The sequence below is a fragment of the Pelodiscus sinensis genome, chromosome 1, assembly GCF_052426305.1.
Source record: "Pelodiscus sinensis isolate ZL-2025 chromosome 1, ASM5242630v1, whole genome shotgun sequence".
Taxonomy (NCBI): Eukaryota; Metazoa; Chordata; order Testudines; family Trionychidae; genus Pelodiscus; species Pelodiscus sinensis.
The window spans coordinates 178,414,789-178,433,814 of NC_143052.1; the positions used below are offsets into that span (position 1 = coordinate 178,414,789).

General features: G+C 40.6%; 1 protein-coding gene across 2 annotated transcripts in view; it reads left to right on the top strand.

The window, feature by feature from the left end:
• Positions 1-19,026, top strand: part of CXADR (CXADR cell adhesion molecule) — a 58,934-nt gene that overhangs the window by 24,222 nt on the left and 15,686 nt on the right. The window contains exons 2-7 of one of the 2 annotated variants that reach the window (XM_075909991.2): positions 6,573-6,742; positions 8,491-8,695; positions 9,354-9,509; positions 10,405-10,527; positions 11,183-11,321; positions 11,752-11,938. In XM_075909991.2, the coding sequence (XP_075766106.2) occupies positions 6,573-6,742; positions 8,491-8,695; positions 9,354-9,509; positions 10,405-10,527; positions 11,183-11,321; positions 11,752-11,938 (980 nt within the window). Of the gene's footprint in view, positions 1-6,572; positions 6,743-8,490; positions 8,696-9,353; positions 9,510-10,404; positions 10,528-11,182; positions 11,322-11,751; positions 16,553-19,026 lie in introns of those variants that run through there. The other variant, XM_075909984.2, reaches the window with a different exon arrangement.

Genomic DNA, 19,026 nt, shown 5'->3' on the forward strand with positions numbered 1-19,026 from the left:
GATATTTCATTCAGTACATTTGATGCTTTACTTGAGAGCTTTGTAACCAGCTTTCTTGTCCTCTAGGATGTCATGTGACTCTTTAGTGTTTATAAAATAGTGTAGTGTTCCTTGTTGCAGTCTGTGTATGCAGGGTATAGGTTCTCCCATCTGGGTGCTCTTTGAAGAGGGGAGAGAATATTTGGGAGCTGTGGGGTCTGTTCCCCTCACTCTAGCTTATACTATGCAGCTGTTCATTCTCTTTCAGCTCCATGTGTTGGCGTGCTTCCTTTTTGCTGCTGCTTTTCTGCCTCCTTCTCATTGGCTCTTAGAGATCAGGTTGCCACTTCTGGTGCTCTTTCTTGTTTTGCAGCTACCCTTCTCTGATGCTCACATACTGCTTTATCCATCTCTCATTATATATTGCTTTGACCAGGCTTTAATCTGGTCAGTTCTAACTTTGGGTTTGCTTTGCTGATACTTATTTTATACTTTCTTCAGTTCTATTTCCTCACCCAGAATAAACTGAAGGTAACAAACTTTACTGTTTCCTGAATGCTTTATTTTTCACTCTGAATCACTTAAATCTAGGTTAAAAGTACTTTAAGCATGAACCTCAGTAAACTGGTAAGTTCTGTGTAAATCCTATATATTACTACAGGTTGGACTTCCCTGGTTCACCACCCTCTAGACCTGACTGGTCACGAATCAGGGAATTTGCCAGACCAGGGAAGGTTCCCTGCCACAGTCCCTCAGCACTGCCAGCTCCGGAGGCCCCCTCACTATTCCTAGCCCCAGCCAGCCCCGCTGTTGCTATCCTGGCTGGAAGCTTATCTGCAGGCTCCAGCAGCCCACACTCTTGTGGGCTGCCACAGGCTCCAACTGTGCTGCTGCAAGTTCAACCCCAGCCTCGCTGCTGCAGCTGCCCAGGGATACTGCCAGCTCCGGCCCTTGTTCTGCTGGTGGCGGCTGGATCCTGTGGGCTGCCCGAGGCTTTGGCCCCAGCCTCATGCTGCCACAGACTTCTCGGACTCCCACCAGCCCCAGCCCTGGTCCTGCTGCCATAGGCTGCTGAGAGCTTGAACTACTGCCCTGTGGCAGCCTGCAAGTTCTGGTCCCACTCCCGCTGGCCAGCCCTGCGCTACCATAGGCTGTTGACTGCCCGGTCCTTCACTGCAGGTGCTCTGCCGGACCCAATCCCAGTGCTGCAGTCTGCTGGCGGCTCCACCCCCAATGCTGCAGGCTGCTCAGGGCTGTCACCAGCCTCTACCCCTGCCCTGTCCTACTGCTTCAGCCCAGCCCTGAATTTGGATTGCCCTCCTGCCATTAGGCTACCAGGCTCTCTGATCCAGGAATATCTGTAATGCCAGGCCACAAATGTTGCTGGACCAGAGATTGCACCTCTTCAAATCTGATGGGCGGGGGGGGGGAGGGGCACTCCAAGATTTTGGAAAGTGGTCCATGGTATTAATGGAGGAGGTGTGGGGTCTGGAATGGTGGTTGGATACAGAAGGGAGCTTGGGGTGAGGAAGAATGGAGTCTGGGAGGGAGTTTGGGTGAAGGAGACAGTTGTAACCTAAGGCATGGAACTATAGTGCAGGGGTTTGGCATGTGACCTAGAGTGGGAGGGGATTGTGATCTCAGGCAGGATATTGGGGGTGCCAGATTAGGGAAGGGGGGGGGGACTGGGGTGCCAGAGGCAGGTTTTGGTCAGGAGACTTACCAGCCAACAGCCAAACCATCCTGTCTCCAGAGCTAAAGGCTTGCAGAGCTTAACGTTTCCGCCTGCTTGGCCATGTGCTTGAGTAACTGAGCAGGAGACTTGTGCTTTGTGGCTGCCTGTTACTGAAACAGGAAGCGCCCATTGGCCAGTTTCCAGAAACTGACTAATGGTATTATGATGGGGAGGAAAGAACAGCATCTGAATCTTCCCCTCTGGATTCAAAGAGAAAGTGCTCAGCAGCTGCTGTACTGAGAGGCCTGCGGGGCAAATGGAAGCCTGCCTGGGGTGCCCCACTGCCTCCGTGGGCCAGATCTGGTGACTTGGCAGGCTGGATCTGGCCCATGGGCTGTATTTTGCCCTGGCCTGGCTTAAGTAGTCTGCCGGTCCAAACCTAGCCTTTCAGGTAACAGTCAATGTACCCTGAATTGCCAGAGACAGCTTCATACATAGCATCCAGTCCCTCTCACTGGACACTCTCAGAAATTAAGTTCACTGCCTCCATAGAGGACATGTGTGAATTAGCTTGTTAGCGTAGCTGGGGATTCAACTTCGACTATGAATACACAGCACTCATACTGGTTTGTAATAAAACAAGAATAAGTTTAACAACAAAGAATGGAGATTTAAGTGATACTATATGAGAATAAACGAGACAATAAGGTTACAAATAAAACAAACCAAAACATGCCTCTTATTGACTAAACCTTAAGGCTAGCAAGCTACAGTCATTGCCTAAGCAGTTTTCCTGTTTGCATTAGGTTACCAGCATTTCTTGCTTTTCATGTTGAGACACTCAAAGGGTGCTGTATTCTTATGTCCCCTAAGTCGCTGGTCTCTAGGTTGTCTCTTTACCTCTCTAGGGTTGCCAGGTATCTGGTTTTGCACAGAATGACCAGTTGAAAAGGATTCCTGGTAGGGATGTGAGGGTTTAATCTGTGTGACTGCTCTGGTGGAGCTGGAGCAGTCCTTGCCTGCAGGGGACTGCACATTCCAGTCCAAGGATGGGCAAAACGGTTAACAAAACCAGTTAACCGAATGGGGTTTTACATCCCTAGTCCCTGGTGGCTCTGGTCAGCACTATCAACTGGGTCATTAAAAGTCAGGTCTGCGGTGCTGCGTGGCTAAGACAAGCCAGTCCCTATCTGTCCTGGCTCTGCCCTGTGCCCCAAAAGTGGCCAGCACATCTGGCTTCTAGGCAAGGTGGCCAGAGGACTCCACATACTGTCCCTTGCTTCATGCTCCACATTCAGCTTCTGCTTAGACACTTGAACAGTTTCTGGTTGCTTGTCACATCAGGTGACCCCACAGGGAGCCCTTCATCCTCATCCATCTTTATATCTTCATCCAGGGCTTTTTCCTCCAGGTTAAGTCCTATTTCTGCTGAGACTGTGCCTTGGGAAATATTCACAGGTTTTCTTGGTTGTGGGTGTGGGGTTCTCACCCAGGATTGTGTCTAGTTCCTTATAAAAACAACATGTCTTGGGAGCAGCACCAGACCAGCAATTTGCCTCCTTGACCTTATAGTAACTTTATTTTGGCTCTGCATTGTAGAGCATCTCATTCTTCCCCCTTGTCACACAGGGATTGAGAAATGTGACCATACATGTCCCACTTCCTATAGGTCATTTGCAGTTGTGATTGCACCAATTCTTCACCCCACACACTAATAAGATCAAAAAAGTTCTGTGGTGCTCCAAGCAGGAGAGCATTTGGAGTGATAAGCATCCCTGATCCTCATTGTGTCTTCTCAAGCTAATTACTACACAATGAGCCAGTCAGCAGGAAATGAATTTTTAAGTTCCTGGGGCTTGCAGGGGCAAGGTGCATTTCTGTTCACCTAGCTATAGAGCAGCAGAATTCAAAGCGTGGAGCAGAGTGGCTAAATTAATTGAACTTTAAAAAAAAAAAAGCCTCCTGTAGTACACGCTGGATGATTGTCCCTCCTCTTCCCTTTACTGTTGACAAAAGTCACTTATGGAGGTGGAAGTTTTTTGTGACCAAAACTGGGCATTTTTTTGTAACTTTTGTCATGTTACAATGTAAATGCTTTTCAGGTTTTGTCACCAAAAAGGGGTTTTTGGCAACAAAACTTGCCTGTGTAGACATGCCTTAATGTCACAGCCTTGTCACTAAAAGCTATGTAGAGTGGACATACTTTGTCAGGAATGAAAAGTTCTTGTTGTATTTGTCCTACAAAGGATGCATTCTTTAGCAACCTAGGTACAATCAGACAAGGAAAAAGCTTCAGTGATCTGACTGTGCTTCCACCATTTCTCTGAGGGCCCAAAAAAGGGGCAAAATGAAAAAAAAAATCTTATCTGGATCTAAAATTCTATACTCATGATTATTGGATGTGCATTTTTATCCCTTAGCATGTTTGTGTTTCTTCTAGGAAGTGAACTCTAAACTACATGGATTTTAGAATACTTGATTTTTTGGGAATAGCTGCAATATTTGTGTCATGGATTTTATCTTCAGTTACTGATGTATAATCTCAATTTTTACTATATCTTTCAGTTTTAGGTTTAAAACTAATAAAAGAAAGTTCTTCACACAGCGCATAGTCAACCTGTGGAACTCCTTGCCAGAGGAGGCTGTGAAGGCTAGGACTATAACAGAGTTTAAAGAGAAGGTAGATAATTTCATGGAGGTTAGGTCCATAAAAGGCTATTACCCAGGGGATAGAAATGGTGTCTCTGGCCTCGGTTTGTCAGAGGCTGGAGAAGAATGGTAGGAGACAAATCGCTTGATCATTGTCTTTGGTCCACCCCCTCTGGGGCACCCGGTGCTGGCCTCTGTCAGTAGACAGGCTACTGGGCTAGATGGACCTTTGGACTGACCCAGTACGGCCATTCTTATGTTATTGTTGAAAGCAATCCAAATCCAAAGTTTGGACTGTAGCTAGAAGACAGACTTGAGGAATCTCATTACTCTCACTCAGGTATTGTCTCACTTATCTAGTAAAGACCTACAAAATTGAATGCTCTGAGCACCCCCATTGACCACAGTGCTTGTTGCTTTTATGAGGTGCAAGGGAAGTTGAAGGTAGTGTTTCTCTGTCGACTTCCTGCTGTGGGACTGCCCTAGAAAATTGATGTTATGTCCACTCCAGCTACACAGTTCTCATAACCGGAGTTGCATAACCGGAGTTGCATATCTTGCATTGATTTTCTCCACCAGAGTAGACCTTTTAGATGATGGTTCTAGAAAGGGGGAGGAATGAAGGGAGGATGGAGACAGCTTCGCTAGCCTGTTACTGAGTTAGAAGTCTGTTAATTTGCTTTTTGAGCGACTGAAGGTACTGTGAAGTCCTTAATATAGACTACTGTTGCTATGTAACTTCATGACAATTGGTGGCTCTTCTAAATTCATTTTTAAAGTCTGACTCTGCATAGGTTATTTTTTTCTTTTCTTTTTCTTTTAAAACAACCCTAAGGATTATTTAGTAGCAATAAACTTCCTCCAAAAGCCTCTTAATGCCAAATGTGCTTGCTACTGTTATTTCTGGGTCAGTATAGGAATCTTTTGTGATGGGCAATATTCCACTCTTGAATTTCAGTCCAGAGCTGAGATGAAGTTCCTTTGGCTGTCTTATTTCCTGCGTGTGTGGGTTTTGTTCGTTTGTTTTATTTTATTTTTGTCTGGCAGGAGAGGGGATTTTTTGTGTTTTGTGGGGTTTTTTGAGAAATCTTGGAAAGTAGATTTACTTCAGTTTTGGAAGCAAATTTTACCTAAGACAGAATGGAGAGATTCAGATGTTCCTGTTGAGATTTAACTTCAGAATTTTAGTTTTACCACTTCCAATAAATTATTTTAAACCATTTAACCTACTAATCTGTCATAAATATTGACTTTCAGCAAGATGTTCACATCCAACAATAGATTAAAAAATGTCAAATATCTTTCTAGTTCAACTTGTAGTTTATATAGAGAAATGTTCCTCTTTCAATATTTCCTGATTCTGAAACAGTGTGATGATTTTTTTTTCTGTAAAACATATGAACATGTATTGTGGATTTAAAATAGCTTCCAGACTCTTGCATAAATCCTTTTTGAAGTAAATCCTATTTGGTCATTGTATAGTTTATCTCTGAAGTATTGGATTGAACAGAATCTGTCGCTTAGAAACATATTGTTCTTTGAGCGTACCATGCAAATGAGGATTATGCTGATTTTTCCAGGAGAAAAGGCTGCCACAAAATTAAATCTAAAATCTCAGTAGGAATTTGAGAAAAGATTAACCCACCTATTCCTTTAAAGCAGAATGATCTGTATGCCTCAAGGACAAGTAATTTAACTGTTGACATGAACAAATCATTGTCAAAGTTTTAGTTATGGTATGTATGCTTCCTGTAGTGTAGGACTTCTGTTGCATCAAGCCAGGGTGTGTGTATGTTGGAGATGGAAAACGAGGAAGGGTGTAACTTTTCCTGATTCATGTGAATATTTATATAGGACTCCCAGGTTTACTGATTAACATTATATTCAGTTTGCTGCATTGTTCAGTAACATGGTATTGCACAGGAATTGATGATTTAAGTAGGATCTTCTAAAAATTTTGATGGTAGACAATTCCAGTTTTGTACACTTAACCATATATTATGGCTAAGATTTTCAAAAGTGAGTGCCTCCAGTTACGCATGTGTGTAGGCATGCTGACTTTCAAAGATTGCTGGGCTCCAAGAAATTCCCACTACAATAAAAGGGCGCTGTCAGATACTCAGCACTGGCCAACAAACTTTCAAAAATATTGGCCAAGGTCTAATCAAAAGTTTATCATAAAAGCCAAATATTTATCCATAGATCTGAGTTACTGTTTGCTGAGTTAGTAAGGTTTTAGCCCTTGTTTATACCACCACTTTTTTTCTAGGTTTAACAAAAGGCCTAGAAATAACTTCAGCTAACCAGCCTCCGATTGAAAAAGCTCAAGGAGAGAAAGTTACATTGCCCTGTACGTTCACACTTGCACCAGAAGATCAAGGCCCACTAGATATTGAATGGGTCTTAATACCAACAGATAATCAAAAGAAGGAACAAACAGTGAGTAGAGAACTTTTTTAATTCTAACTGCATGTTGAAGTTTTCTGCCTATGAGCACCTCTTGTTCTCTGAATTTTATCTCTTTTAGGTCAGGAAACTTGTAATCTTGTGTGTCTGTGAAGCACTATGCACAAGACTACAGGTAGAAACTCTCTGGTCCAGCAACATCCATGATCCAGCATAAGAATGATCATACTGGGTTAGAGCAAAGGTCCATGTTTTTAGTTAGCTGGATATCCACATATCATGGATGTGGCCAAGTTTCCTGTGGTCTCATAAAGTTTGTTTTACAGCCACCAGTCTTGGCTCAGTGCTCTGCGCTGTTGTTTAGCTCTTATTTACCCCTAAATATCTTGTAGGAGCCCAGTAAGCAGTGGAAGTGTTGGTAATTCTGCTAGACAATATTGACCTCCTGTGGTTGGGCAAATTCTCTGGTTTAGCACTGGTCAGGTCCTGAGAGGGCCAGACTGGAAAATCCAACCTGTAGTAAACAATAAATGCCAGAGATGATAAACATAATTAAGATGTGGAAGAACAAGTGATTGCTCACTGCTGAGTTAATAGGTTGTAAAGAGAAAATAACTTCAGGATAATTTTTTTTTCACTTTTTCAATTACTGTTGAAGACAATGTTGAGTTGAACTAAACAAGTCAACTTATTTTAAACAGCTATTAATAGAGTTTTCCTGGTTGGGATTATTTTTACACATGATCAAATGTCTTCCAAAGAAATAGAACTATGATTCATTTGAAATACAGGCAGTCCCCGAGTTACGTACAAGATAGGGACTGTAGGTTTGTTCTTAAATTGAATCTGTATGTAAGTCGGAACTGGCATCCAGATTCAGCCGCTGCTGAAACTGATCAGTTTCAACAGCGGCTGAATCTGGACACTGGTTCCGACTTACATACAGATTCAACTTAAGAACCCCAGGCGTCCCCAAGTCAGCTGCTGCTGAAACTGATCAGCAGCTGATTCCAGGAAGCCCGGGGCAGAGCAACTCTGCCTCGGGCTTCCTGTAGTCAGCCGCTGGTCAGTTTCAGCAGCGGCTGACTTGGGGACGCCTGGGGCAGAGCAGCTCGGGTGCTGCTGGGTTGGTCCAGTAGCGCGGCCGCTCCTCGGCGCTACTGGACCAACTCAGCAGCACCCCAGCTGCTCTGCCCCAGGTGTCCTGATTCAGCCGCTGCTGAAACTGATCAGCAGCGGCTGACTCAGGACTCCTGGGGCAGAGCAGCTGGGGTGCTGCCAGGTTGGTCCAGGAGTGCGAAGGAGCTGTGCTGCGGGACCAACCGGCAGCACCCCACCTGCTCTACCACAGGCCCCGGGCTTTGCTCCACGTCTCCCTGGTCTGCTGGGGGGGGGCACTAGCTGCATCCCCCCCCCCCCCCCAGCAGACCAGGGAGACGCTGAGCAAAGCGGCGGAGGCCCCGGGGCTGGACCCGCGGTGCTTCCAGATCAGCTGGAAGCGCCGTGGGTCCGGCCCGGATCCTCCGCTGCTTTGCTCCCCGTCTCCCTGGTCTGCTGGCTCCCCCAGCAGACCAGGGAGACAGGGAGCAGCTTTTCTCGCCCCGGAGGAGGCGGGCGGCGGGACCAGGTGTCCCGCCGCTCCAGTCCTCCGGGGCGAGAAAATCCCCGTTCGTAACTGCGGATCCGACGTAAATCGGATCCGCGTAACTCGGGGACTTCCTGTATTCAAGCTGCTATCCAGATTTGTTTGAAAAAATACCTGTTTTCCCCCTTTTCTTTAGATTGTTATGTACTCTGCAGACAGGATTTATAATCATTATTATGAAGCTATGAATGGACGGGTACAGTTCAGTGTTCCTGATCCCCAAACTGGTGATGGCGCTATAAATATCCTGAATCTAAAGTCAACAGACACTGGCACATACCAGTGCAGAGTAAAGAAAGCTCCTGGAGTACAAAGCCAAAAAATACAGTTGATTGTACTTGGTAAGATAATTTGCTTTTTTTTAAAGCCAAATTGTTATATGCCATATTATATCGACACTTAAAATGAGAGGTACTTGTGTAAGATGCAAGTCAGTATTAAATTATTAATTTAAGTGGACAAATTGATAAATAGTAGGGCTATCAATTTAAAAAGATTAATCACAAGATTAATAACATTTATCATGATGTTAAACAGTATTAGAATAGTATTTATTTATATTTTTGAGTTTTCTGTGTTTTCAAATATAAGGCCAGGGCTTGGGACTCTGGGTTTTAGTCCTGCTCTGGGCTCCAGCCCTTCATTGATGCCTTGTGCCCCACCCACAGATATGCAATAATGGTGTTTCATTTTTTTTAACACACAAAGTTTGCTTTCATTTAATTGCAGTCGTTAACTCTGATTGAGAGCCCTATTATTTAGTGCTAAAAAATGAGAGGATAGATCCTCTCTTCCCCCAGTGGAATGGGGAAGAGGAGTACAAAAATGAAGAAATAACATTTCTTGAAAGTGGTTTAAAATTGGCTTGTCCTTTGTATGAAACATAAGTTAGGAAACATAGTCTGATGCCAAGATATGTGCAGTAAAAAATTATTTACTTGCTAAGAATTAATGGATGCAATAATTGACTTTTAATTTAAATAATTCTTTATTTATTAGTAAAGCCAGCAAGGACTAAATGCTACATTGAAGGAGTACAGGAAACTGGAAGAGACCTTACCCTGAAATGTGTATCTCAAGAAGGCTCCCCACTCTTGTCCTACAGCTGGAGGAAATCAACTGGCACAAAGGAACTTCCGGCAACATCATTATTGAGTAATGTTTACCCTTTACCATTTTAATCAATTTAAGATAGATAATAGACTTCCATGTGTTTATTTCAATTCGAAATGCTAAGCTTTTCTTATGCCTAGTCTTATTGTTTTAAGAGCCAGTATGTTGCTGATTGCCTGTATTAAATGCATCCCTTGCACTCTTGGCAAGGAAATATTCTCAGCATATACAATAAACTTCCGATAATCCGGCACCTTTAGGACCCAGGGGGTACCAGATTATCAAATGTGCTGGACTATCAGAAGGGGGGGGGGTATAAAGTGGGTGGGGTGGGGGTGGGGGATTCCACCCCAGACCCTTTATAGCCTCCCCTTCCGATAGTCCGGCTCTGCCACAGGCGTCCCCAATTCAGCCGCTGCTGGTCAGTTTCAGCAGCAGCTGAATCGGGGACGCCTGCGGCAGAGCAGCTGGGGTGCTGCCGGTTTGGTCCTGCAGCCCCGAGGGGCATTACTACGGGACCAACCTGGCAGCACCCCAGCTGCTCTGCCTCCGGCTTCCCCGATTTAGTTGCTGGTCAGTTTCAGCAGCAGCTGAATCGGGGAAGCCAGGTGCAGAGCAGCTCCAATTGTCCGGCTGCCCCGAGCCCTTCCCGGTTCCCGATGGTGCCGGGCCATCAGGAGTGCCGGAGCATTGGAGTTTTACTGTGATTGGTATGGAGTACCAAGAGTTAATGCTGAAATTAAATGCTATGGAATACATTTCCATTTATTAAGAATAATAGTATTGTGTATGAGAGTTCTTTGCAGTTTGATGGGTGTCTCATTTTTTCAAACTAATGTCAAGACAGACATCAGTATTTAAATTTTTAAATAAAATGTGTTGTAATGGATTAACCATTTCTGGAAAATGTTAACCAAAGTTTCTTTAATATTAATAGATAAAGATACAGGTGAACTCTCTCTGAAAAATGCCTCTCAGGAATATTCTGGTACATATACTTGTGTGGCTACAAACAGAGTTGGCACTGATGAGTGTTTTGTTGTGCTAAATATCACTCCTCGTAAGTACTTGCTGTATAGTAATTGCCACAAAATCTTAGTGTTGGTGAATGAGTTAAATAAAATGTTTTAATCCACTTTTAATTTTGTTATATTTTTGAATATGGAGCATTCTTTCAGCTCCAACAAATGAGTCGGCCTTTTGATCAGCATGAATGATTTTTTTAAATTTAAACGTGTATAAGTACTCATGTATCAGTTCAGTAATATTTCTTAGTATAGGGAACATTGGTTTTTATTTTAAGGTGTGAAAGGAGAATTCTCTAGTTTATATAAATACAGGTTCCACCTCTAAAATCCAGGATTCTCTAGTCCTGCAATATCCGTGGTCTGGCAAGACCATGGATGTTCCAGAATCAGTGTGTCCAATTGGGCTGCAGGGGGAAGGGAGCCTGCGAGCTGGTGCACGTCTCTACTGGGCAGGGGAGGGGCTGGGAGCTTCTGCATGGCTCATCTGAGCTACGGGGGGAGCCAAGAAGCCTTCGGGTGTGGGGTACCAGGAGGGGGGCCGGCAGCATAGGGCCTGAAATGACCTCCTCTGGTCCAGAAAATTCCCTCATCTGGGGACCAGTCAAATCCCACGGGTGCCGGACCAGGAAGGTCTAATCTGTACTATAATACTAGCCTTTAACTGAAATCTCTGTTAATCTATTCTAGCTATGAATACAGCTGGCACAATTGCTGGGGCAGTTATTGGAACTCTTCTGGGTCTCTTTTTACTGGCTTTTCTCATCTTCTGTTGCTGTAAGAAACGTAGAGAGAAAAAATACGAAAAAGAAGTGCATCATGATATTAGGTAATGACCCATTGTCTTTATCCTTTGAGCAGTAATATCTGAAACTGGAAAATAACTTTTTAATTTTTTTCATAGGTAATATATGCATTCTGGCTGATTAGAATTCTGTTTTGATCTAAGCCAATATATTAAGTCAGTATGACAACTTACCCTATAATTTTCTAGTCTTAATGAATATCTATTAATATGCCTATTAATATGCCCATATATCCTATTTTCTGATACGTTTCAAAATGTGTTGTTCAGTTTAAAAATAGATTCTGAAATTGATAAATATTTTGAAACATACTTTTTTTTAAGAGTAATGAACAGTATCACTGTTTTTGCTACTTTTATTTTTGGAATAACCCCTCCTCCAGAAATTTTACAAATCCCTCAAGACACCAATAATTTCTTGGTATAAACAATTTTTATTTTTAACTGTTTTCAGAGAGGATGTTCCTCCTCCAAAGAGTCGAACTTCAACAGCCCGCAGCTACATAGGCAGCAATCATTCTTCTCTGGGTTCAATGTCTCCCTCCAATATGGAAGGATATACCAAGACTCCATATAATCAAGTACCAAGTGAAGACTTTGAACATCCTTCTGGTCAAAATCCAAACTTTCCACCATCAAAGGTAGCTGCGCCTAATCTAAGTAGAATGGGAGCGGTCCCTGTGATGATTCCAGCACAAAGCAAGGATGGGTCCATAGTATAGAACGGTGTTAATTTATATTTCTTTAAAATTCTTCACAAAGAATTGTGGGGGGGAGGGGACCTTTTTCCAACTTACATTTAAAAAGTGCACAAAATTGCCATTGAAGAAAATGAAAGAGTAAGTTTGAACAGCCATCACTTTTAATAATTAATTTTGAATTATTAGAGTATGTTAATTAAATGCTTCAGCAAATTCATTTACGTTCCTAATAAGACATGAAACAGTGGTGGTATTTGGATTTTAGATAGGTTGCTGAAGAAACTATATCAGCTAGATGTGGCATTCTGAATATAAAATAACACTATTTTTAGGCATGAAAAGACATTTTGGCTGTATTTCATGAAGTTAGAATTCCAGTGATTCCACCCTCCAAATTTGGAATGACTTAAATCTTTTGAGTCCTTTGGCCCATTCTGTGATAATGGCCAAGATGTCTGAAGTACTTGAATAATCTATATATTTTACTGAAAGTCTGTGGAAATCTTTAACTTTCGTAATGTGCTTTTGGAGCATCTTCTGAATTGCTGAGAACTCATTACATTGGCTACCAGTTTCAGTTAATGGAATCCAGTCACATTTAATCTGAAAATCAAGTTTATTAATTAACAAGCAGAAATGCTACAGGGGAACTTGCAAACTTTTTGATACTCCAACTGTAAGGGCTTGTCTAGACTGCATTCCTCTCTGGAAAAAGGAACGCAAATGAAGCAGATAGAAAATTAAAATAAAGCACAGGTTTACAAATCTCATGTTTCATTTGCATAATCATGTCTAAGCGCTTTTTTTAAAAAAAACAACAACTCCGCAGTCTAGATGGATTTCTTTCGAGAAAAAACCCTTTTTTGAAAAGAACCTGTACATCTCTTTCAGGAGTACGGGTCCTTTCCAAAAAAGGGGGTGTGGGTTTTTTTTCCTCCTCTTCTCCCCCCCCCCCCAAAAGAACCACGTCTAGACTGTGGGGTTTTGTGGTGGTGGGGGCAGGTGAAGGAGTGTTTCTGAAAAACTTTTTTTTAAAGCACTTGGATGTGATTATGCAAATGAAGTGCAAGATTTGTAAATCCATGCTTCATTTGAATTTTCTATCGAGAGAGGAATGCAGTCTAGACATAGTGTAAGAGAAGAGCATTTTATTATATTCATGCCAAGGAACCCCAAACTGTTTACTGGTATTAAAGAGGCATGATCAAGTTTAAACCAGCTTGTTTATAGAACCTAGTCTTCCGAAACCTCAGATGAACTGTTTTCATAGTTCTTTGTGAATGAACCTTTGTGTGATAGATATTGATCTGTCATGCTTTTAGATTTTCAGAACCTTGCTTTAGATTTCCAAATCCATAATTTGATTCCAAGGAGGTAAGCACCCAAAAGCTCTCCACCCAGATTTAATGGGAAATGTTGAGTGCTGACCCCTTGATAAAATCTGGCCGCTTACTTTGGAAACTTATTTTTGAAGATCTTGATCCAAGTGTATATTTACACAGTACAGCATTAGTCTGCTGTTCTAGAACATTGTGTGTAATATTTTTTGTATAAAAAATTTGCAGAAGGGATAAAAACTTAGTTCTTAATATCCCCTTGAAATGCAAACCAATCTTAAATAATTTCTCTTCATGTATTGTCATTATCCAGAAATGTAGATAGAACTAAAATTGATTTTGTTGAATTTTTTAAAAAAACAATCTTTCAAAATTTACAAACTTTAAAAAAAAATGCTTGAGTGGTTTCTGTACCAGTTTGACTTATTAAAAGTACTATTGATATCTTATAAGTATTGGATTGTTATGGATAGTGTTTTTGAGTTTTGCATCAGCTTGCGTCTTTGCGAAAGTGATTTTTTTCAGAACAAAGAATGTTGTAAATTTTAAATGTCAGTAGTAGTTATTAAACTGCCAAGTATTGTTTCAAACAGAAAAGGAAGTTAGAGTGCAACATTGATCATATTATAAGGTAAATGTCTGAACTGCCTGTGTGAAAGATACAATGTATATTTGTATGATGATGGTGCGAGACAAGTCTTTCTCAATAGGTTAGGGAAACTTTAAGCTATATTGTCTTCTCTATAGCTGACTAGGTTTGTGAGATTATTCAGCTTGCTCTTGGATGTTTGTCTTAGTTGTAGGTATGTACACAATTTTTTTATCTGAATTATTATGTAGAGTATAAACCCTTTTCAATCTGAATTTAGACAATGAAGTAGATATTAGATGTGTACACAATTTGCCACATTTGGGGACTTTTTTAGATTGTAATCTGATACTGTTAGAATTAAAGTACTTTTATCTTTCATCTGTGCCTTTCCAATGAACTTTTATGCCTGATTGTAACTTAAGTTTTTTAAAGATATTTCTGGTGCCTGAATTGCTTTTTTTCAAAAGGTGCTTCTTAAATATGAAGGTACAGACTTCAAAACACAGCACTGTGACATGATGTCTTCTTACATGCTTTTTTATATTTGTAATTCTTCCTGACAATATTTTGGATGTGGCTTAAGTAACTGCATAATGTTTTGTATTTCAAACTGCTTCAGGTTTTTTTTTTCAATGTCTCTTTTTACAAGTTGATAAATGTTATGTTCCTGAACTCTAGTATCAGATTGGATGATTTAGGTCTCTTTATATGTGGGGAAAAATGCATCTTTGTATTCATTTTCCAGATACATGAATAAAATAAATGCTTAATTTTAAAGAATTTTTGAAAGCGCAGAGAAGGAAGACAATCCCTTCCCATATCCAGTTATGAACATGGACTGTTTAAATTGAGGGAGACTGCCAGGGTTGAATGATATATTGATACACAAAATATTTTACCTATCCCTAAAATAAGGTGTTTATTTTTAAAACACTGTTACCTTGATCTTGAAAACTGATCTGCTGTGCAAAACAGGAGGTGAAGCACAAATATAAAAGCCAGAAGCAGGTCTGGGCAACTAGCTAGTAGTCTGAAGTGCTTGAAAAATCCATCTGTGGATGTGGATGTGAGATGGGTACTTACTGGATTGTCCAGTACTTCTGTCTGGACGATCCAAGAAAGATACCGAAGAACATAAATATATTAAACTAAAGTAGACATAGCTGGATTAATGCATATTTAATGTCCTGTAATCTCACAAGGAAGGAATAAGTGATAGAGAGCAAGAGACAGTATGATGTGCCCTGCCCTCAAATTTTAGTATTTAGGGCTTGCCATCTTGACAAAGTCTGTTTATGAAATTACACAGAAAATAAAATAACAGGAACTGACATACATCTCTGAAATACATAGAATTTACCAACTTGGGATAGACTTTGCCTCAACTACTTATCATCCACACCTATTGAATGGACAAAACATTATTATGAAGGCCACTTAATTTCTAATATAGATCTGATTAATAGCACAAAATAAATATTTTAGTAAATTATATTTCCTTTAAATTTGAGGCTAAAGTAGATATCCGATTAATAATGTATTGTCTATTTAAAAGAGGAATTGATGGGACTAAATATCTTGTCCCAGTACTCTCTTCTTGCCCCATTAGAGTGTTGTTACAGATAAGGCTTTTAAGGAAAAGTCTTGCAGGAAGTAAGGACAAGCTAGTTCATCAATTAAGACACCAGCCTCAATGCCTCATTCTCACAGTTGTATAGTGAAGGTAAATACTTCTGTAAATACTACATCTAAATAAACTGAAGAAGTAATAATTAGTTAATTCAATTACTAAAAAGTTACTTTTCCATTGTCAATGTGGTATACTCTGATTTTAGTTTGGGGTGAATAAAGTGATAGTTTTATGTAATTTTGAAAAAAAAAAAAACCACCACATTAGGTGAGATCACAAACTTCCTTTTAGTAACATTTCTGAAACAGATATTTAAAGGTGTTTAAATTCTTGTAAGTACATTTTTAAAGTGTGTAGTGTGTTAAAAATGCCTTGTTCCAGTTCAACAAAATAAATACCCATCATATTTTTGTGGATCCCATTGACTATGGTATTTTGCCTATTCAAAAATGTACAAAAGTACACGTTAAATTTTGTGTAGTGTATTGTTACATGTTAGATTAAATATCTGCATATCTCTTGTTTAGTAACAATACAGCTAAGTGTTAAAGGTGTATTTAAAATAGCTGTCTGAAAATCAGAACTTTCCTCCAATAACCATAGCCAACAATTTTTATAGCAGACTTTTGTTCTTTGTACTCTTCCCATGGAGGAGAAAAGTCCATACGAGACTCATTGTATCACTTAAACCCTACTTAAGCATTGCAGTGAGTGTTTATAGGACCTTTAGGCTTTTCAGTGTTGGGGTACATTTCAACTTAATTATACTAAAGCAATACTACCTACTGGAGTGTCTGCAACTGGAAAAAGGTATTCAGTACTTCACGTGCACAAACCGTAGTATTTGATATTCGTATCACTTTCAGCATAAGGTTTTATATTTTAACTATTTAAAATAGAAGCATTGAAATTTGTAGGAGTCAATTTGTTAAAAAAAAAAAAAGCTGTAGTTTCATGAGACTTGTGTCCTTTTGAAATAAATCTGTTGGAGAAAACAGTAGTCTGTCTTTATTCTAAAGCAGAGCTTTTTTGTGTCTTTAGTTTTCTCTTCCTCTTGTGTTGTTTTAAGGGTACTAATAAACATGGCTGTCCCTACCAGGCTTGTGCTTATCTTGTTCGTTCTTATTCCTTCTTTTGTTACCTCTTTCAAACTGAATGAAAAATATTTGTTAAAACTGATGGGATATTTTAAACTTTTCTGTGGATCCAGGCATGCACCTCTAAATTCTGTAACTTGATTACTCACTACCGTGTAGATCGGGGTCTCAAACACCACAACCCCCTTCTGATGACAAAAATTACAACATAACCCCAAAAGGCTCCTGAACCCACCTCTTGGTAGGAGAACAAAGCCTAAGGGCTTCAGCGTCAGGCAGGGGGGCCTGTAAGCTAGCTCTGCAGCTCAGGATTATAGCTCTTGGGGTTCAGCCCCGGGGGCTGGGTTGGGCTTTGGCTTTGGCAATTCTCAGCCAGCCGTGGTGACCCCATTAAATGGGGTCCTGACCCACAGTTTGAGAATCACTGATACAGATTATCAGGGCTTGACAAATGGCAGCGAAAACTGCTCGCCAGCCCCATATAGCACATGCGCAAGAGCCGCAATGTGCATGCACGCGCCGCGAATGAACAGGGCACGCAACGGAAATCTTCTCGCCACGAGTGAGTAGATTGTACTGTTTGTCGAGCCCTGCAGATTATAGCTTACATTGATTTTTCAAAGTAGATTATCTGTTTTTCCATTTCAGAAATAAAGTATTTGAATATACAGTTATTTCCTCAGGAACTTCATCATTATTGTTGTAGATGTTCAAGTGAGTGCTATGCTATTCTGTTATTTTTCCTTGGTTAGCTAGTCAAAACACGTTGGGTTTGTCTACACTGCAAGGTTTTTGTACAAGAAGCCTTTTGCGGAAGAGTTCTTGCACAAAAACTTCTTGCGCAAAAGCGCATCCAGACCTCAAAGCACATCACAAAAACTATGTGCTTTTGCATAAAAGAGCATCCACACTGCATGGACACTCTTGCGCAAGAAAGCTCTGATGGCCATTCACAGAATGGCCATCGGAGCTCCTGTGCTTTTTCCGATAGGGGTTTCTTGCTCAAAAACCCCTCTGGAGCGTCCATACCTGCCTTTTGCGCAAGAGTTATAGGAGTTATTCCTCATGGGAAGAGGAATAATTTTACTGGCAAAAGCCCTCTGTCGATTTATATGCACAAAAATGTGCTTGAGGTGTGGACACTCTGCCGGGTTTTGCGCAAAAACGTCCATTTTTACACACACACCTTGTAGTGTAGACATAGCCGTTCTGTACAACAAGATGTCCTTCAGGTTGTAAACACTTCCAAGTTACTTATTTTAAGTACTTTATTACATTCACAAGATAAATTTGGTCTGAAGCCTGTAAATGTGACACATGTGAACACTGGATAAATATTTATAAGCATGAATACCACTAAAGGCTTAAGGAAATAACATACATAACACAACAGATTTTTTACAATATAAAAACACTCAAAGATACATATTTGCATATGTTAATGCATATCTAATTAAATATGTACAGTGACAAGCACATTTTGAACTTGTTTCAATATGTATTATTAATAGTTCATCAATGGAGATTACAGGTTTTTTTATTAGTGTGTTCACATCTTAAAGAGAATAACTTTTTCCCCTATATAGCTGTTCTTTGCTATTCCTCTGTACTGAAAGAGTTTTGTTTTTGACATAGGCTGGGAATTAAAGTAAGCTGTAAATTTGAGGTAGAATGCAAGGAAACTAAGAAATCCAGCATTTTGAATCTTAAGTTTCAGTTAAAAAAAATGGATCTATTAAAATGTTCATAAACAGTTTAGACAGTATGTCCCTTACCAAATGTCATGAGCCATCTCCAAAATGACCCAGTTATGGGATGAGGTATATCTCTGGAAAAAGTAATGCCTGAAAGGAGGAGCCATCAGAAAAAATGTTCAGTTAAATTAACAATTCTAGAATACTTATCCTGTAATGTAAATTAAAGATTGCTGATACTTATTTAACAATTTGAATTAAAGGGTTTCCCCTCAATGGTTGAACCTAGTAGGAAGTGAGGTATTTTTTTCTGACCAGCTACATTTCCTTCACTCCGGATGGTGTTATCAACAATTAATCTTCTGCCTCAACTCCGGGACCCCTTGTAGCTCTTCATAAAGCAAGCAGCCATTCGGACAAGCAGAAGAGCACAGTTACGTCAATGCCCACATTTCTTCAGTGGCAATTGTAATATCTAGTTTTGCTTTTCCTTGAGACGTGGAAGACAGACTAAACTTGAGTCTGCTGTACTATCTCAGAATAGTCTTGAAATTTCTGAATATCCTTGTCTCTGAGATCCCTTGCTTCTGAGTTTTGGTGATTTAATACACCTTCCACCTGAGTCCTTAGAACAGGGTTTCTAAGAGTTAGGCCCTGTTAGGCTGTCGTTCCTATATA